Source organism: Pangasianodon hypophthalmus, chromosome 14, assembly GCF_027358585.1.
Source record: "Pangasianodon hypophthalmus isolate fPanHyp1 chromosome 14, fPanHyp1.pri, whole genome shotgun sequence".
Taxonomy (NCBI): Eukaryota; Metazoa; Chordata; class Actinopteri; order Siluriformes; family Pangasiidae; genus Pangasianodon; species Pangasianodon hypophthalmus.
This window is the reverse complement of record NC_069723.1, coordinates 941,608-961,205: the sequence shown is the minus strand read 5'-3', so window position 1 is coordinate 961,205 and position 19,598 is coordinate 941,608. Positions and strand designations below refer to the sequence as shown.

Below are 19,598 nucleotides of genomic sequence, written 5' to 3'. Positions count from 1 at the left end.
AACTTTCCATCATCCCTGAGATCATTCTAAGATGCAAACGTGCAGCAACGGTTGCAGGTTTCAGTGGTTTAAATGAGCTGTGTTTCAGTACTTCTGACCTTTTTTCTCAACTCCAGGCTTCCCTGAGCTCTGCTTACTTTCCTATGATCTAACACTGAGAATCTGTACTTTGTTACTTACAATAATTAATTATTATTTACACTTTAGTTGTGTGTTATTAAAATTTAATTCTTGTACTCTTATATTTCCCAGTTAAAGAAACTTACTTTTTATTCCCTAGATTTTTCTTCAGGCCTTCAAAGTTCTCGTTACAAATCTCTTCTTCTCTCATCCTACCAATAACTGTACGCTACGCATAAATGGAATGGGCTCACGTGTTTGATTTGCATTTTTATTCACGTTTCAGTTTATAGCATCCTATCAAATTCTACAGTATAGAATAAAAACAATCAAGAATCAAACTCAATTCTTCAGTGTGAGTTCATCTGCAACTTTTTAATACATGAGTGCACTTTTGGCTGGATATGTCCACTTTTAATTGAGTAAGATTTTGACACATTATTTATGTATACTTTCACCTATAAGTATAATTTCTCAGTACTTTTTACCGCACCCGAATATTACTCAGTAATATGAATGTTTTGCTACACTGCCATTGGTGACTTTGAAAAAATAAAAATACAAATTAACCACCCAAACACGCAACTTAATACTGACGAATACACTGTAAAACATGTTATTCATAACTACTATTCATTAACTACATTGACCATATATACTGTATATAATTACAGTAAGTTGCAAAGCTACCAGGCATGCTAATAGGCAGAAAATATATACTTATTATTACACAAAATGTTTCTGAACGATCCCAGATCATGTTGATTGACGGTGTCATCATGCCTGAGTGCTAATTTTCTTTAATCTCGGGTCTATCTTTAGAGGATCTTCATCGTTTAATCTGACATGGAGAACACACATTATCACGCAGTCTGGTGTACATTTTATTGGGATCATCTCATACAGCGTAAAAGGGAATAATCTTAAAACACTGCTGAAACACTAAAATTCCATAATATATAGAATATATAGAATATATAAAAAGCGCCTACTGCACATGCTTTGTGCTCGTTATAGCGCTGTATCGTTGCAACGCCAGGTTTGCAGTCAGATTAAAGGATTATATTGGCAGCTCTGAAACTCTTCAGAAAACCTGTGGAAGAGGGGTTTCATACCAATACAAACACAGCTGTCAGGTCTAGCGGCTTTCCAAACCTACTATTTATAATATTAGGTCTACGTACAGCCTATGTTTTGTTGGGGTTGGAATGGTAAAATACAGAAATGTTCAATATCATTTCTGCTCAGAGTGTGAACTGTTTTTGTTTTGTTTTTTTCATTCATGAGTCCTGGTGTAAATTCTTTAGTATAAAAGAAATGACATTCCGGGTTAAATGAAATTCTTCGGAGTCTTGCCAGTGCTTCCAGCCCTCAGCGGACACCCAAAACGAGACACTTTTTTGAAAGCAGCACACGTATCTAAAACCAGCAGCAGGACTAACTTAACAGTTAAATATACACTTTATGGCTGTCGGTGGTTGCTGACTGGCAGCACGTGGTCAGGACAGTAAAAAGAAATCCATCATGGAAGCTGTTTCGTGTTAGAGTTTGCGTAGCAAGGGAAGCTTTCATGGCTTTGAATACATTCACAAGAGCCGGAATTAGCTATTTATTTCTGGGACACGGTTTGACGGACGCTTGTGCCAAGGGAGTGTGTGTACGTGTGTGTGTCATGTTGGGCAGATTAAAGTCACGGTGTGTAGCACTGTGGCCACCCAGTGTTTGCTGGATGGATGGCCCTAGGAGGCCTGTTTGACTGGTGTCAGGTGTGTGTGTGTGTGTGTGGATGGTCTCGAGGCCCCTTCTCATCAAGAAACAGGTGTGTGTCGTCCCTGGCTGAAGGCTTTAGCCCGATAAACATTATTGGAGAACATCTGTCGTCTGTCACAACGCGGGGCCAGTCGGAGAAGCCCCTCATCCATCAGTCTGGGTCCGCTGCACTTGAGAAATGCTTCAGGGACAGGTCTAGGATCATAGCATGCACACACACACACACACACGCACACACACACACACACAAAGAGGCTGTTCCACTCAGGTGAGTCAGTGGATGACAGGTATAGGCAGGTGACCTCCTCTGTTTCATCCCATTCTCTGGCCTTAGCATTGCCCTATACTCAATCACACACACACACACACACACACACACACACACACTCACAGCCTATGAATCCTATAATGGTTTGGTGAAAATGTATATACATATATACACATTATACATTATGTATATACATATATATATATAAATGTTTGGAATGTTCCTGGAAGTGTGTTCAGTTTCAAATCAGTTTCAATCCGATTTGTGCCCCTTTCATTAGTGGAACTGGAATCTGATACACATCTAATAAGCAGCAGTATGATCTCAGTCTGGACAGGATTAGGATTCCTGCGACTTTTACATCAATCCAACTCCACATCCAAATATGACCTCAGATAAAACTTTAATCTCGAGTGTGAAACCCTTATTCACAATATGTTCATACTGAGCATCCTGTAAACATACTTATCAAGATGAGTTCTGTTTTAGACTCATCTCATGGTTTCTTCCTTCATGTCTTCTCAGGGAGTTTTTCTTTGCCACTGTCACCTCTGGCTTGTTTGTTAGGGATCTTAATCTACATCCGGATTTCCATAAAGTTGCTTTGTGACAATAGCGCAATATAAATAAAATGAATTGTTAATCAATTTAAACTTCTCACGTTTTATGTGCTAAATTGCGTCGTTCCTGATGTAAAAGTTACAATTATTCATTTAACTAATGAGAGAATAAAATAAGTTAAAGTCAAAAGGTTCTTGGTCTCTTGTGAGAATAACTAAATACATGTTTAAAGAATAAAACATATTTTAAAAAGTGCAAAATTGATTAAAAACAAATAAACAAACAAAACAAAAGATTTTAAAAGCTGTAGGTGCATCAAAACAGTTAATATTAGTTGTTTTAGTATCAGTTTGTTTTAAAAATGTCATTTTATTGTGCAGTCATATCAACCCGGGGTTTTGAACTTTTTTGCAGCCATGGACCCTGTCAGGTCAGCCAAGGTCACGAACTCCAACTCCCAACAGTCACCACAGCCTACAAACATGGCCGCACTGGACTCCACTTCCCAGAATACACACACAATTCCTCGACTTCTAACAACACACACCTGTTCCCAATTCACACGCAATCACAGCCACACTATATATAGAGAGAGACATTCGCTCATCTGCCCTTTGTGAAGCATACACTCAGCTTATTCTGTGTTCTGGTGCTATCATGCCTTGTACATCATTGTGTTTGTTATTCCTGGTTCGATCCTATCTCTGTCCCTGTTTCCTGGGTTTTTGCCTGACCTAGTTTGCCATTCACCCGACCTCTGCCTGCTTCTGACTACATTTTTGCCCAGTGTTTTTGGATAGTTTGCCTTTTCTCTTTAAACTGCTCACCTGCATTTGCATCTTGTCACAGACCCCTTAACTGTAAAACAAATACAGCAGATGCCCTCAGTACAGATTTATTTTACAATTCAGCTATTCCAGTATTAGGTTCATTGCTTATGTATATAATAATATTTTTGGATATTTATTGGTGCTTTTGTTTATAGACTAACTTGCTTTTGAGTTATTGAGGTTTTGACTAATCCCATTCAATTCAAGTGACTAGTCAAACAAATTAAACACTAAATAGTGAAAATAATGTTGCTACAGCATCTATTATGGGTGGCTATGTTGGTCAACAGTGGCCCAGCGTTGGGAAAGGAGCTCTTCGCCAGCTTTGGCCCAATGGACAAAATTATGTTGGGCCAATGTTGGAACCGACAGTGAAATGGAGGATGGCTTTACTCTGAGAAGGTGGATTTAAAGGTGGCTGAAATTGTATCATCCATGGTGGCCCAACTTTGGTCCAATAGACAAAATTACAATGGACCAGCGTTGGCACTCAGGTTTGGTCCAGTGGAATGGCTGAGACTGACGAACGCTGAACCAAACATCAATTTGCTACCTGAGTATAATAGCTTTCAGAATGGTGGGTTTTAAATTCCACCACAATAACAAAATAAAACAATCATAGACCCCCTAGCTATGCTTCATGGACCCCTGGGATCCCCAGAACCCACAATGAGAACCACTGACACACTGAATGAATACATATAGGAACAGATACAAAGCAGATTCTAAGTCATTCAGGCATGAAAAATGTGCCAAGGAGTAAAAAAAAAAAACCAATTGTTTACATAAAATAAAATGACCATCATTTCTACAGTATATGTGACATCCTGTATAGATGTAAATACCATCAAATCATCATTAACACCATAGTAAATCTTTCATTTAAGATTCCATTCAAATGTTCTGATGACCATCTGAGATACATAGAACCACCAAAACACCAATAGTGTCTCAGTCGAATTCCTCATAGACTGCACTGCATATCAAGACTTGTAGGAAAAGGACTTTTACTATGAATAAATCAGCTCAAGAACGGACACACACTGTCTTATAGGGAGGAAAAAACAGTATTTAATTCAAACCTCATAACGATTCTTCATTGTAGCACCATTTTATTCACTGAGAGGTTTGATCAACGAGACAGTATTTGCATTTCATGACTGCCTGAGATAAATAAAAGTAAACACAAGTATTAGAGGAGACAAAGTACGTCCGTCTTTCACATCTCATTTTTTACACTCTTTTGTTGAAAGTACGGTACGAGGATAGGCCATTTGTAGGCTTACGGATTAGAGCTGTTTGGCGTGTAAGCGCTGGTGGATCACTGATCTTCGGAGGCTTCGTATACAGCTATCAGACTGAACCGGACAGCTCACTTTTAACAATATACACACAGTCACTCAGACAACGTGTGGAGTAACTGGATATCAGTCGCGCTTGTCACTGGAATCACATCACAGGAAATACATAAGGAGCCTGAAACTCATTCACTGCTGCTCAACTGGACACTGCCCCAATCATCATTTTCAACAAAAATACACATTTCTGATACACAATACTGCTAATTTATCTTCACTCACACACACAAGCACACACACACACACATTTACTAAAAAGAACAAAATACTTTTTGCTGTACATGATAAGAAAAACAATAATCGCTCTCCCACACACTCTTCCACAACAAAGAATTGTTTTTACTTGTTTATCTGAAAATGTTTATCAGGAAAGTCTGCTAGCACTTCATTTGCTTTATTGTTTGAGATATAAAACTGGCCAAATGTGCATTTATTCTGATAACTAATTAAACATGGATAAAATCAATTTCTGGGAAGTGCACTCAGGCTTGAGCTCGACAGTATACAGTCCTGCTTAATTTAGAATCATTACTTTAGTATAATTTACAACTTTGTTAATACGTTCTAGAAGGATTTTACGGGATAAACGTTTGTCACTGTGGTGGTACTTTCAAGGATACGTCTTTTGTGCCTTTAGTTAGAGGAACAATGTAACAGAACCAGTGGTGTGCCTTTAAACGGGTATTTACACTGTTTGTACCTAAGGGAACCGAAATGTACCTGTACAGCACCTTGTTGTGACACTGTGAGTGTTTTATATTGCATCTGTAGGTTACTTTAGAGGAATGTTTCACGTTATATTGTGTTTGGATGTAGTGAAATGAAAGGCTGAGGTTGCATTTGTGTGGTTTGTAAAATGTAAAATTGCATAGATCTTGTGGCTTTACTGGCTGTTGCGCGTTGGGATCCCTAAGAATTTATGCACACACACTTCCACACACATGTGCACATATAAAATGCACATACATTATATTCTTGGTCAGAACTTAGTGTATGGCTAAATCAGACTCAATTTCACATTCATACACACAACTGATGAACTGAGTGTTTGCAGAGACATACACCACAGAAGACACACACACACACACGTACAGAAAGTCGAAAGTGACCATTAATGTGCACTGAGTATGTATATGTGCGTCGGGGTGTGTGTGTGTGTGTGTGTGGTTGAACACAAAAAAATTTCAAAAGAACTTGTCACACATAAAAAGCTCGTAGAGAGAGTGTGTGTGTGTGTGTGTGTGTGTGTGTGTGTGTGTGTTTCCGGCAGCTGGAGAAGAGCGTTGTGTTACAGGCCTCTCCGTCTTTTTGGTGGGAGAGAGACAGCCAAGCTAAACTCTGAGAGAAAAACAGAGAGAGAAAAAGAGAGAGATAGAATACCTGTATTAAAATCTGTCATAAGACATAAACAGTACGTTGGTGGTAGCGACTAATAAAGTGAGAAACCAGGACTTAATGGAAATTAGGACAGAGCAAACAGACAGTGAGGCGAATGAGAGTGGGATTAAATGAGTGACAGCTAGTTCAGTTGTATTTGCACTTACTGTAATCAGGGACTTGTGGGTAAAGGAATATTCCAGCATTATTTTTATTAGTATCTGCTGCAACTCTACCATATGTGCGATTACACTAGAATTTCAAGACAGGACAATTCCTGCATTAAATTAAAAAATTTAAATAGAAAACACTGACTTGAAATCCCCTTATAATAGAAGTCTAAGGGCAGTTTTTTGTGCAGTCACTAATTGTTTATTTGAAATATACATGTTTTAGAGCACTTCCAAAGTCATTCTTTCATATAAAGATTTGTTATGCACCACCATTAACTGTAATACTGAAGTTCCCCTACTGACACACGTAAACACGAGTTACATATGTAACTGTGGTACTATGAACACGGTGGTGAGAATCAGTATTAATGTATTTGATATAAATACCGTTCTCATACAGCCATTTTTCCCTGAAGCCTTCATGCCATGTTCCATGGCTAGGCACTGGTTCTGAATAACAGGGAGTCTTGGAGGTTATGTAACTAGCAAGTGGTGAGAAATACTTGGATAACCTATGTCATGAGGAACAGACTCACCTTAGGACTGAGTGGGAAGTGGTTCGGAGACAACCTTCACAGTCACTCCACTGGAAGGGGCAATATTAACTGCTGTAGAACCTAGGCAAAATACACAGTGATGCCCAGATGCCCAAAGCACAGACTTCCTGGAGAGACATGCCTCTAGGTAATGCCTATGAGGACATTAGACATTAGAAACTCCTCATAGAGTGGCATCTTATGGTATGGGCCGGGTGTCCAGCCTGCCTGTAGGCATTGGTAATGACATGCACAATCCAGTGGGCCAGTCTCTGTGAGGACAGGGAAGCTTCTTGTACCTTTTCCCCTGTTACAAATGTACTGTTTAGATGATTGAAATTCAACACTTTCCAATCCAAATAGTACTGTAGATGGTTTTTGAGTATAGCAAGGAATGCTCATGGCTCATGCTCATAGTTCTCCCACTCTTTTTGTTGGAGGGATCGCTAGCAGAAAGGGTCAGTTCAGGATCCTGCATGGGGTCATAGAGGGATCTTAAGGGATACCAGTACATGAGTATGATCCCATACTGGATTGGTTCTTGTAGCAGAGTAGCAGAAAAAGATGCCTTGTTGCCTTCAGAGGCTGTGACGAATTTATGATCCCCCAAGAAGATACCACCAACAGCACTGTGATGCAGTGCAATGGCCACCACAAATGCCTTCAAAATAAATGGGGACTTTCTGTAGTCTAGCTGTACCTGTAGCAAGGCCAGTATTTTGGCACAACAAATCAGGGAGGAAGCTGCCAAGGCATTTTGGGCACAAATAAGAGCAGCACTGGAAACCAATGGCTCAATGAGCCACTCCGAGGCTACAAGCAGGACTCTATGGTTTGACGGGTGAATTCTGTACAATTAACAGAATCATCGGAAGTGGTGAAAATGAGTATATTAGACATTAGGGCCAGTCATGAGCCAGTGCGTCTTGACACAGCAGACTGCTGAGCTGCATAGTGAGTCAGTTTTGCATGACCAAAGAGTTCTTCCTGTTTCCCAGACCTGGGGCACCACTTCTAGGTGCAGACACCATTATCTTGGATATATGTGCTGTCTTGACAACATCAACATTTTGCCACCCTGATAAATGAATTGGTCTCAGAGGCTAACCATAGATGGGCTGACATGAGGAGTTTTCACAAGTTTATGAGTTTCAGGAGTTTTCTGGCCTCATGCCTCCCTGGTGATTGTAGTCTCGGACTGTCTCAATGTGGCAGTGTCTCAGAATTTGTAAGAACAATTTGAGGGCTAGATGGACCACCGACAGAGTCAGCTGGCTGATGTGTTCTGCTCTCTCACTGGGGCTCCACACACCTCCTGTGCCAGTACACTTACCCTCAGCCTGTGAGGGAGGCATCCATGGTGACTATCTCTATCTGATGTGAAAAAGCCTCATACTTTCAGCAAGTTAAGGCTTGTGCCAGTCAACCTGTGGTGAGAATGCATCTCTGTCTGTGGTATTTGATTACTACAGGCTGATAACCCACTTCTGAACATTTCCTTAATCCCAAATTAAATACTTTTGCACATAGTGACCTGCCTCTATTTGATTGGTAAGCGTGCTAATGTCTAATGTCCTAGGTGGAGCACATACAAGCCAGTAATATACAAAATACAGCCATATTCTCTGACCATCAGAGGTGACAGGATTGCCTGCATGCGTCACGAAAACACCCGTGGTGCTAGAGAGATGCTGAAAAAATGCTCTCAAATCTACAGAATATAAATGACTGTCCTTATTCTGAACTAGGAAATATGATGAGTAGAATCCCCTTGTTCTAGACCACAGGATCTACTCTTTTGATCATGCATCCGTCCAATAAGGAACAAACTTCTTTGAACAGAGCAGCAAACTTGATGGGGTCTGAAATTGACAAGGCTCTGAGCCCCGAAATGGTTGGCGGTTAACGGCAGCCTCTGTCTTTCATGAGTAGACTCCATGGAACTCTTTTGGAGTTTTGGAGATCTGTGCTCGTTACTCCAGGGCATCTTTGGCCGCAGGCCCAACTAGCGACCATGTCACATATGGTAGGTTGTGTGGGGTTAATATACATGTGTTCGGCAGCACAGACTGTGCCAATTACACTTGCCGCTATCCACACCACAGATTGGAAGACAGCACCCCTGCATCCTGGCCTAGGTATCCCCCTTTGTCACTGAGGGGTTCATAGTGGCAGATTGTAGCAATCAATCCATACACGGTGGACAATGCCTGTTTATGCCATATGCAAGACAATGTCATAAGACCTTACCAGGGCAGCATACATCTGAACGTAAGGCTTTGTCTGGTGAACCAACGGGTTCACGTTTCAATGACAGGAAGCCTGCTCATTAGATAAGGTACACAACACAGCAGCCCGGCCACAGTATAGCAAGCATTCCAAAACCTCCTTTATCGCTGTCTATATATGCAGCACAGTGAAATCCATTGTTACTTCTGTCACAACTCAGGTCACTGTATTCATGTTAACAGAGTCCAGCTAACTTCACAAGCTCAGTGGTGGAGAGCATGGTATGGTGCACTCAGCTACACTAGTTGCACATATTCACAGCCCCGCAGGCGTGGTGTGGCATGGAACCCGAGAGTTAAGTGCCATACAGTACAACAGAATCATTTGTAGCTTGCAGACAGTTCAGGAGTGATAGATAGAAAGAACAAGGCTAGCAAGGTAACATGGAACACAGCTCAACCTAGTAGCTGGAGAGTTCCAACTGGCTCCAAAAAGTACTAATATACGCACTGCAGCCTGAAGAGAGACAAGGAGATGATAGGAGTTGATAGGAGCTCTGATCATAGTCATAAGCTGTTACACAAATAGCTCTAATATAATGGTATTTATATCAAATAATACTGTGACTTCAGACATTTTGTGAATTTGTTGAAGGTCTCGGCATGCACAAGAAGTTATACAGGTAATTCTCACCACCCTGCTCAATTATAAGTAAGTTCTCAGGTCTTTTCTTGGTACAGGGAAACATGTTAGGCAAGAATTTTAACACGCACACACACACTACTATACAGTTAAGGTGGACAGACATTTGGTTAAAATGAATGGAGAATTTGCTTTATGCTATGGTAGAACAAAGCACCTTTTACATTAAAGAGAGCAATTGTAGAAGTGAGGAAAGAAAAAGATTCAAAAAGTCAAAAAAAAAAAAGCAGGAGGAGAAGGAAGAAAGACAAGAAAGTAGCAGCATAGAGAAAAAGGCATGTGACCTTAAAAATGAGAAGCAAATGTGGAAGGTTTCAGGGGAACTATGGGGTGTAGAAAGTGGGGGGAACAAACACACACACACACACACACACACGTGTTGCACCCCGCTGTGGTTCACTTAACATAACTGTCAGAGAAGACTGACCAAAATGGAGAAAGACAGAAGAGTCTCAACATCCTATAGGCCTATCATAGTTCTCTTTCACACACACACACACACACACACACATTCTTGGAGCAGTTTCAGCTTTCCGCACCAAGTGATGGACAGTAATATAGAATGGTAGAAATATTAGGTGGTGGATGGAAAAAGGTGTGGAAACACGTCTCTTCCTCTCGCAGTCACTGATATCACAATAAACAAGGTAATTAAACACCTTTCCGAAAATATTACAGGTCTTACATCAGTACTTTTTACGACACAGACTCACTTCACTTCTACTCACAGTACAGCTTTTGTGTTTAATAAAAGTCTCGCTGAAACCTTATTTTTATTGGCTTTTTAATATATGGTTCTATTGGTAAGAAATCTATATATCCTTTTTTGTACATATAGTGAATCATTATCCATTTGCCAAATGATATTTTTGACGTATTTTCCACACGCATTTGTTTTACTACCCTTGTGAGGAACTTCCACTGACGTAATTATTAATGCAGCTAATTAATGCTACTGCACACCTAAATCTAACCTAACTTAAAAAAAAAAAAAAAACTTTTTTCTATTAATAAAAACTGCAATTTTGGTTAAAAATAGATAGATAGACAGACACACACACACACACACACACACACACAGACCCTTACCATCCTGACAAGTTGGTCCAAGCCAGGGGAATGAACACACACAGCGTCCGTTTCGCTGGTCACACTGCCCTCCATGAGCACAGTGACACGGTAGAGAACACTGAGGACCAAACGACCCGCTCACACACACTGTGTGAGAGAGAGAGAGAGAGAGAGAGAGAGAGAGAGAGAGAAAGTGAGAGAAGAAGTGGTATTTATAGTTCATTTATAATGAACTATGAATACATTAATATCATGTTACAAGGCATTCTTAAAGCATCATACTTTTTTATAACTCATAAGCTCATACATTTTCTTAACACAATTAGCACTTGACTATATAATACACAGTTATAGAAGATAAATTATTTATAATCGCACTATCCGGCGTCACCCAGATGAGGATGGTTCCTCGCAAGGTTTCTTCCTCATATCATCTCAGGGAGTTTTCCCTCACCAAAAAACTCTGGCTCACTCATTAGGGATAAATTTATAAATTTACTTCTGTAAATAATATATTTTATTACATATTTAGATATTTTTATTCTGTAAAGCTGCTTTGTGACAATGTCCATTGTTAAATGCGCTATGCAAATAAAATCGAACTGAATTGTACAGAACTAATTATTTATAAAAATGGATTACACTTTAAAGCTACTTTTGTTATGCAGTATGGATTGTTAACATATTTCATTATAAGTAATGTTCATAACATGTTATATCACCAATACCTTTGCGTAATGCAGTATGACAGTATGAGACCTGACTTTTTTAAATAAATTAAATATTTTAAAAATGCAATATAATTATTCAATAATGAAAAATAATGAGCTTTTATCATGAGATCCTACAACTATACACAACTTTACAACATACTTCAAAACTTTACATCATACTAGAAAACTGCACACTTTACAGCATACTACAATTCTTTACAACTTTACAACATACTACAAAACTTAAAAACTTTACAACATACTATGAAACGTAACATACTATAAAACTTCATCATACAGCATAACTTTGCAACTTTACAACATACTTCAAAACTTTACACCATACTACAAAACTGCACACTTTACAAAATACTACAAAACTTTACAACTATGGAACATACTACAAAACTTAAACTTTACAACATACCGCAAAATCACTTAAAATCTACACTCAGTAGATTACACTCACTTTGGTATTTGTGATTGTTATAAACACCTCTTATAATGCACTATAAGGCACATGTTGTTAATTTATAAATACATATAAATATAAACAAGGCAATAAAGTGTAATGTCTTTAAATAAATAGTTATATTAATGTGTAGGATGCCTCATGAATGCTTTACAGCATGTTATAAATGTATTTATAGGCCATTATACATATAGCCTTCACAGAAGATGATGTTACTAGGGTTATGACGGTACACCATTATACAGAAATCTGAAATAGTTTAAAATAGTTTGCAAGTCCGCATTAATGTAATAAGTGTAATATCATACTTTATACCAGAGCGCTGCTGAATTCTGCGTTCTGATTGGTCAGAAGGTGTTGATTAATTTTCTATAGCAACACGGCTTGAGCAGGAACACCAGCTGTATATATATAAGTTTATATTAATGTTCTAGGCTTTAATACTGTAATCATTTCTATAGTAACAGCGTACACAGGGGCTTGTGTAGCACACACTCCACATGAACAGATTTAAAAACGTGTATTGATATGGAGAAGATTTCTGAGTAAAAAGATAAAGCTATAATGTTTTATATTTGAGAAAGTCTTCAGGATGAAGGGCTTTGGAGTTTCTCTGTAACAAGAAAAGCTGCGTTTTTGTCTTTTTTTAACTTCAAGAGAGAAAAAAGGTGGAACACTGGCGAGGGAACAAAATGTTCATGTTTATCGATGCTATAACGTCCATAATAACAGGAAGTAATTTGTTTCATGGACGTTGCACACCATTAAAGGTAACTATAAACGGTTAAATATGATGCTTAGGCACATTGCTTATGTTGTATGAGGAATAAAACTCATGTAACACACTGCAATTATCTATTTATAGTCCGTTCTGAAACAGTAAAAAGAAACTTAGATTTTACTGTAAATGTTTTGAAATGCAGAGTTGTATAGCGCTAGTATCATGTTTAAATCATTTCGTGTGCAGTACGTATCTACATCACAAGGAATTTTATATTATTGTGTGAAGCAAATTTCAGCTGGAACAGATTGCACCATTTGGGTTTTACAGCTTCTCAGCACAGTGCCACAAACGACACTTTAGCAAGTGGAAATATCCTGAATACAGTCATATGCGTCTAGTGTTTCCTATTAAAAGATTACAATAAACCAAATATAAGATTATCAAAACCTATTTCTGGATATTTTTACTAATTTATAAGCTTGAAATTGTCTTGGAATGTTGGCAGATAATGCTGATCATTTTAAACATTTATTTCTAGAAAGAAGCAAAATTACCTGCCAATAGAAGAAGAAAAGGTAAAGCTTGAAATTAGTACAAAAAAAAAAAAACAGGAAATAAATTTAATAATCTTGTAATTGACTATATTCAAGATATTTTGTGTGTGTGTGTGTGTGTGTGTGTGTGTGTGTGTGTGTATACCTTTATCACAGTACTCCCCTGTCCTCCCTGGGGGACAAAAGCACCGGCCTGTGACTGGATCACAAGCGACACCATCTACACACTTACACTGCTGTACACAACCCACACCAAAACTGCCCGATGCACAACCTGTAAACACACACACACACACACACACACACACACACTCATTTCATCAGCAATTGAAAGAAACAGGTCTCCACTACATTTACACACCATGTACAAAAACCCAGTTATGTCCTTAGTTTGTCTGAATAACTGGACTGTACCATGAGTTTTATATTATTTGTATAAAATTATTCGAGTCAGGTTTACACTTCTGAACACTTTGACTCACCTGTGATGTGAAATATGGCTGTGATATAGACTGATATAATGATTAGGTTCAAAACTTTTTTAAAAAAATTGTAATGCTTTACAATAAGAGTACATTAATAAACATTCCTTAATAGAGAAGTAAGAATTATTATACAGTTAAGTAATAAATCTATTAACCATCAACTAACAATAATGATCACTGACGTTATTTTCTGTATTTACTGAGTATCACGAAGCGTACCTTCTCACTGTTATGTGTTTATAAAACGATAACAATGGGATACATTTGCAATTTTTACAATAAAGGACACAGAGAAATAAGAAAGATTTATATTTGGCTTAGAGTTATATTAAAGTCTTTTTAATATGCACTATTGTTATGATAATTAATGAAAAGTAATTGCTAATAGCCAACAGCTCACTTTCCTTTAATTATGATCTAAATTATGGTCGTCTAATGGAGAAGTGGATAGAGTTTACATTAGTTAATACATTCATTAACATATAAACCATTAAGAAAAGTCAACTAGTTAATGACTGTTTAAACTTTTCATTCTAATATTTGTATATTTTTCCTGTTCGCATTTTTAATTCAACTCAGATTAATTATATTTTTAAAGTGTTTGCTGATTAATAAAGTAAGACTTTAACATAAATACAATTTGCAAATAATTATCATAGACATCATTCAGTTGTTAATTAGTGCTTACTTCCTGTTTCTTGACTTTTAAAAGTAAGTCTTTAATACATAAAATTAATAAATCAAATTAATACATCATCTTCAATGCAAATACTTTTTGATAGTTGGTCGATTTAACTTTAATGCGAGTCGCTTACGGTTCTCACAGCGTTCTCCGGTGTAGCCTGGAGGACACACACACTCTCCCGTCACGTGATCACATGTTTGAGTGTGAGTGCAGTTGCACTGATATGAGCAGAGCTCGCCGAAAAATCCTGCAGGGCATTCTGGGATGAGAAAAAAAGGGAAGAAGAGAGAAGCAATTCTCCTGTTAGAGTCCTCAAAATCCAACTGATTGAACAGACTTATTTAGAAACAATGTCACTGTGCACGCAAAGCAGATATTTTAGGTGGATAAATACAGAACATTTATTTACAACATTACACGCAAATTAAATCTGTCTCACTCAGATGGTAAAATTTGCTTCGAAAAAAAGTAAAAAGTGCACAGAGTGATAGTAAATATACTTCGAGAAATAGTTTATCCTACAGAGAAACCGGTTTATTGTATTATAGTGCTGGTGTGTGTGTTCATTTTGTTTATAATTTCAACTTTAACATCATCATACAGACACATACTGTATATACAATACACAATAATCATTCTTTGCATATTTCAGAGCAGAGGATCAGCCATGAAGTTGAAGGAAGAATTCTTGAACGACTTGCATATTAATCTTCATAACTAACGCAATCTTCGCTGGAGTCTGAGATCGATTTTTTAATTAAATTCTGAGTTGACTTTTTTGTTTTTGGTTCAAACTTCTTTCACAGACATGTTGCTCTATTTTCCCTTTGGTTACCGGTTTCCTATATTACCCACAATGCCGTTGGACTGCTCGCTAACAGCGGTGCAGTGAGCCGCTTCATCTCTACCTAAAGAGAGCGATGCAGCGGCGCTTTAGTCCTTTAATCTGTCCACTTCCTCACTGTACTTCCACTCTGCTCAAACACATCAGTTTCCATTTCATGCAAAGCGTGAAATCACTAAACACATCACAAATATTTTAATATAATGTCTAAACATATTTAATGTGTTTCCTTAAGGTGGAGTTTTACTTTAAACGTCCTGCTCAAATTGGCTCTCTGGGGCATTTTGCCACTTTGGCCTGAAAGATAACTACTTACTGTATACCTTCAGCAAAAACATGTTCACTTCAATCCTGATGTCTTATTAAGATGTCAGCAGGAGCACACACACACACACACACACACACACACTCACGGTGTTGGCAGGCGGGGCCGTAGTATCCGTGTGCACAGGAGCAGGAGCCTGTAATGCGGTCACACGTGCCATTATTCTGACACACACACTCCTGTTCGCAGTTAGCTCCGTACCAACCTGGGAGACACACTACACACACACACACACACACACATGCACGCACACACACATTGTATTAAGACACTGTTTTGGCAGCGAGTGTGTAATTACACTAGGAGACAGACAATGCGTCCTGTAACACACTCATGATGCACTCGAGTTAAGTGCGTCTGGCCTCAGGAGCTCGTTTACTTTGTGGCTTGCTGCATAGTTACTCTCTGTTTGTTTACCTTCCTCACAGCGCGCGCCGGTGCTGCCTAGTCCACATCTGCAGGTTCCGTCAACAGGGTCACACACACCTCCGTTTACACACGCACACACACCACGACACTGAGCTCCATAGCGCCCCCTGGGACACACTGCAGGCAAAAGAGACAAATGTACATTCCAAATTCAGATTTCTCAAATTCTGATTCATCACAAGGTGTTGATTCATTTTCGACAACAGCAGCTCGGATCGTCGTTCTGGCTACAAGTCGAATCACAGCTTTATATTAATGCGCTCATTCGAATATTTTAGCGTTTCTATAGCAACAATTCATTCACAGGGACTTGTATGGCAGATGCTCTGCATAATCTAAGCCTAATAATAAGTAACAAACAAAAAAACAAAGAAAAGCATTTATATGTTGAAAAAGGAGATGTTTATTTAACATTTCTGGAAGGAGTCTCCAGTGTCAGAGATTTGTAAAGGTCAGTGAGTTTTCCGCCACAGGAAAGTCTTCAGGACAGAGGATTTTGCGCTTTCCAGTTTCTCGGTAAAATGACAAGCTTTTTTTTTTTGTTTTGTTTTTGTCTTTAACTTCATAGAGCGAGAAAAGAGAGTCTGCTGAGGGAACGACTGTTTATAGCTGCTATAACGTAAGAGATAACAGGAACTTACTGCTTTTGTGAACATTAAGTGCAACTATAAATAGATTAAATGTGTGTGTCGTTCTTTAATTTATAAAATATATATAATCTAAAAATATATATAATAGTTTAAATATATATTTATATATAACATATAGTCTAAAAATATATAGAATCATTGGCAACACTCTTCTGTAAACCAACCAGCTGCTGTTCTTCATTGTTTCACTGAGATAAATTTAAATTACAAAATTTTACATCCGGATTTCTGTAAAGCTGCTTTGTGACAATGTTCATTGTTAAAAAATGCTTTTATAAATAAAACTGAATTGAACTGAATTAAACTGAGTACAAAAGTCTGAGACTACGTTGAAGATCAGGGATTTCTTTTTCATTTAAAACTGTAAATAAACAAAGTTTTCGAATTTAGAAATCTTGAATATTCATTTAAGATTCCACACTATTTCTTGTATTAAATGGAAGCAAATATGTGATACTGAACGATGACCATGTTAATGTCTTTGTAAAAAAGAAGGTCAGATTTTCTTCGAGTCTTTTCTCTTTTCTCTTCCACTGAAGCATGTGTTCAGATGAAACTCTGAGCTAACAGGGATCGTCCGTGCCAGACTGAGTGCTATTAATATAAAACAGGGATGTAGTCTGTTACATTCACGTGAATATTTTGAAGAATCTACTTTTTGCTTTTTTTGCTGATAATATAATTTATAATGAAATTTTTTTTGTATTAAATTAGAAAAGAATTCAAATTAGAAACACTTCTATTAGTGGTCTCAGACTTTTGAACCTCACTGTATAAACATTTGAAAATAACAATTACCAAAGATTTTTGACATTTTTGTTGCTGTTTTATACGAGTTCTAAAATTTGGATAAATTCTTAACATTCTAGTAAGACCGCTAGCTAGAGATAAACACTAGCGTTTGGGACGGAGCCACGGCATTGCGTGCACATTGATTTGGACGCATCAATAGACGCTGTTGTACGAAAGTTCAGAGTCTAATCAGGCGAGCTATTGCTAAGTGTCGCCCTTGTTTTCCTTCCCCACTACATCAGCACAAGTATGGCCTTTTATTTTAAATTTCCAAATGACTGCAATTACTAAGACTCTCCACCCCGAGCACACTGCTAGTGGTGGACACACACGTGCGGATGCATGTGCGTTTTTTTGCGTTTATTTAAGCCCAAGATCATTAGCGAGAAGGCACCGAAGCCATGATTTGGCAGCGAAAGAAAAGAGTAATCATGTTTCTGTGCGTAATTTAGAGCAAGGACAACAGTACGAGATTTGCTTTGATTTTCCTGTTTGTTTATTTGATTCCACGCCAAATCTGTCGACACGGAACATGGAGAACTGGCTACTTAAGAGGCATCAGTGATACATGCTAACTTAGGCAAAAGGCAAACGTGCGGCACAGCAAGCTGACAAGCTCTCGCTCTTGGAAAGTCCCGTTTCATTACTGTGCTGGAACGAGTGATAAGTGTAGACGATTAGCAATCTGATCGTCTGGAAATTGGGCTCCTGTATCGCATTCCCCACATACAGGAAACAGAGAGAATTTGTTAACTATAATAAACATTGTGAATCAGGGATGTGAAAGAGTTAGGGAGGTTTTCTAAAAAAAAAAAAAAAAAAGGTGTAAATTTAGGGAGTTTGTGAAATAATCGTGCTCTTTGTGGCATTCTGGGTTTGAGTTTGACTGGCATGAGTCAGGCGTGAGGTGAGAGAGGCGTTAATAAATCAGAAGTGAACAGTGATGAAGAGACAGAAATAGAAAGAGCAGCAGAAGGGGGATCGGGTTACAGATCACACACAGCGGTTTGGTACCTTCTTGGCAGGAAAGGCCTGTTCTCCCCGACGTGCAGTTACACCTCCCAGTCACCGGGTGGCACTGTCCTCCCTCACCACACACACACACTTTAGCACAGTCTTTACCATAGCTCCCTGCTGGACAACCTGACAAACAGAAAGCACAGAAGCGTGTACTATCTTCCATTTGAATTATTCACTGTTTTACTGAGAATACCTGGACCCGGGTTCTGCTGGGAAAAAACATGGAGACCCAGAGCAAGGTCAGATTTGAGTCACTTGTTTCTGAAACATGAAAACTTTGTCACAATGGTCTTATCGCTGAAATTAACAGAATCACGTTACAAATCTAAACGTACAAAGCTTTAAGTTCACAACAAGTTCTTTCTAATAGAAAATGCTGCAAAGGGAAATCTGTTCGCTGTTGATTGTGTGCACTGAAATATCGTTGTGATGGTCAGGCGTGTTTATGTCCGAGAACTCGGCCAAGATGGACGCTGACGAGCTCTCGACTGGGAATTCTGAGTCGACTGACTGGTCCATCACACGTCTCTGTTGAATAACGATTGCCAAAAACTGACAATTTCACTTCTAAGTTATGTTCATCCAGGTGTGCAAACTATTTACGTTGTACAATAAGGCACTGATATGATAGATGGGGTGAAGTTTTAGTCCAGGAAGCAAAAAAACTCCAGCGGTTCATTTGTTCCATAGTCATTGGGGGCGGAGTAGTGGCACAGGAGGTAACGGTGCTGCCTTACAGCTCCAGGGTCCCTGATTCCATCCTGAGCTCATGATACTGTGTGGAATTTCTCATGTTCTTCCTGTGTGGGTCTCCAGTTTGCTCCCAACTCTCAAAACCATATCGGTACTCGAAATTGTCTCTAGGTATGAGTGTGTGTGTGTGCGTGTGCATGGTGCTCTGTGAAGGACT

The 19,598-nt window shown here is 38.6% G+C and overlaps 1 protein-coding gene and 1 long non-coding RNA gene across 3 annotated transcripts in view; one reads left to right on the top strand and one right to left on the bottom strand.

Moving 5' to 3' along the window:
• Positions 1-4,502: 4,502 nt before the first annotated feature.
• Positions 4,503-19,598, bottom strand: part of megf6 (multiple EGF like domains 6) — a 61,444-nt gene continuing 46,348 nt past the window's right edge. The window contains exons 24-30 of the mRNA XM_034310364.2: positions 18,683-18,811; positions 16,215-16,343; positions 15,886-16,014; positions 14,759-14,887; positions 13,604-13,732; positions 11,014-11,142; positions 4,503-6,245 (exon numbers count right to left, since the gene is read on the bottom strand). Coding sequence (XP_034166255.2) covers positions 6,196-6,245; positions 11,014-11,142; positions 13,604-13,732; positions 14,759-14,887; positions 15,886-16,014; positions 16,215-16,343; positions 18,683-18,811 — 824 coding nt within the window. The 3' untranslated portion in view covers positions 4,503-6,195. The remainder of the gene's footprint in view (positions 6,246-11,013; positions 11,143-13,603; positions 13,733-14,758; positions 14,888-15,885; positions 16,015-16,214; positions 16,344-18,682; positions 18,812-19,598) is intronic.
• LOC128320207 (uncharacterized) overlaps positions 18,765-19,598 on the top strand; it is a 40,751-nt gene continuing 39,917 nt past the window's right edge. The window contains exon 1 of one of the 2 annotated variants that reach the window (XR_008303664.1): positions 18,765-18,927. This is a non-coding gene — a long non-coding RNA (uncharacterized LOC128320207). The remainder of the gene's footprint in view (positions 18,928-19,598) is intronic. The other variant, XR_008303663.1, reaches the window with a different exon arrangement.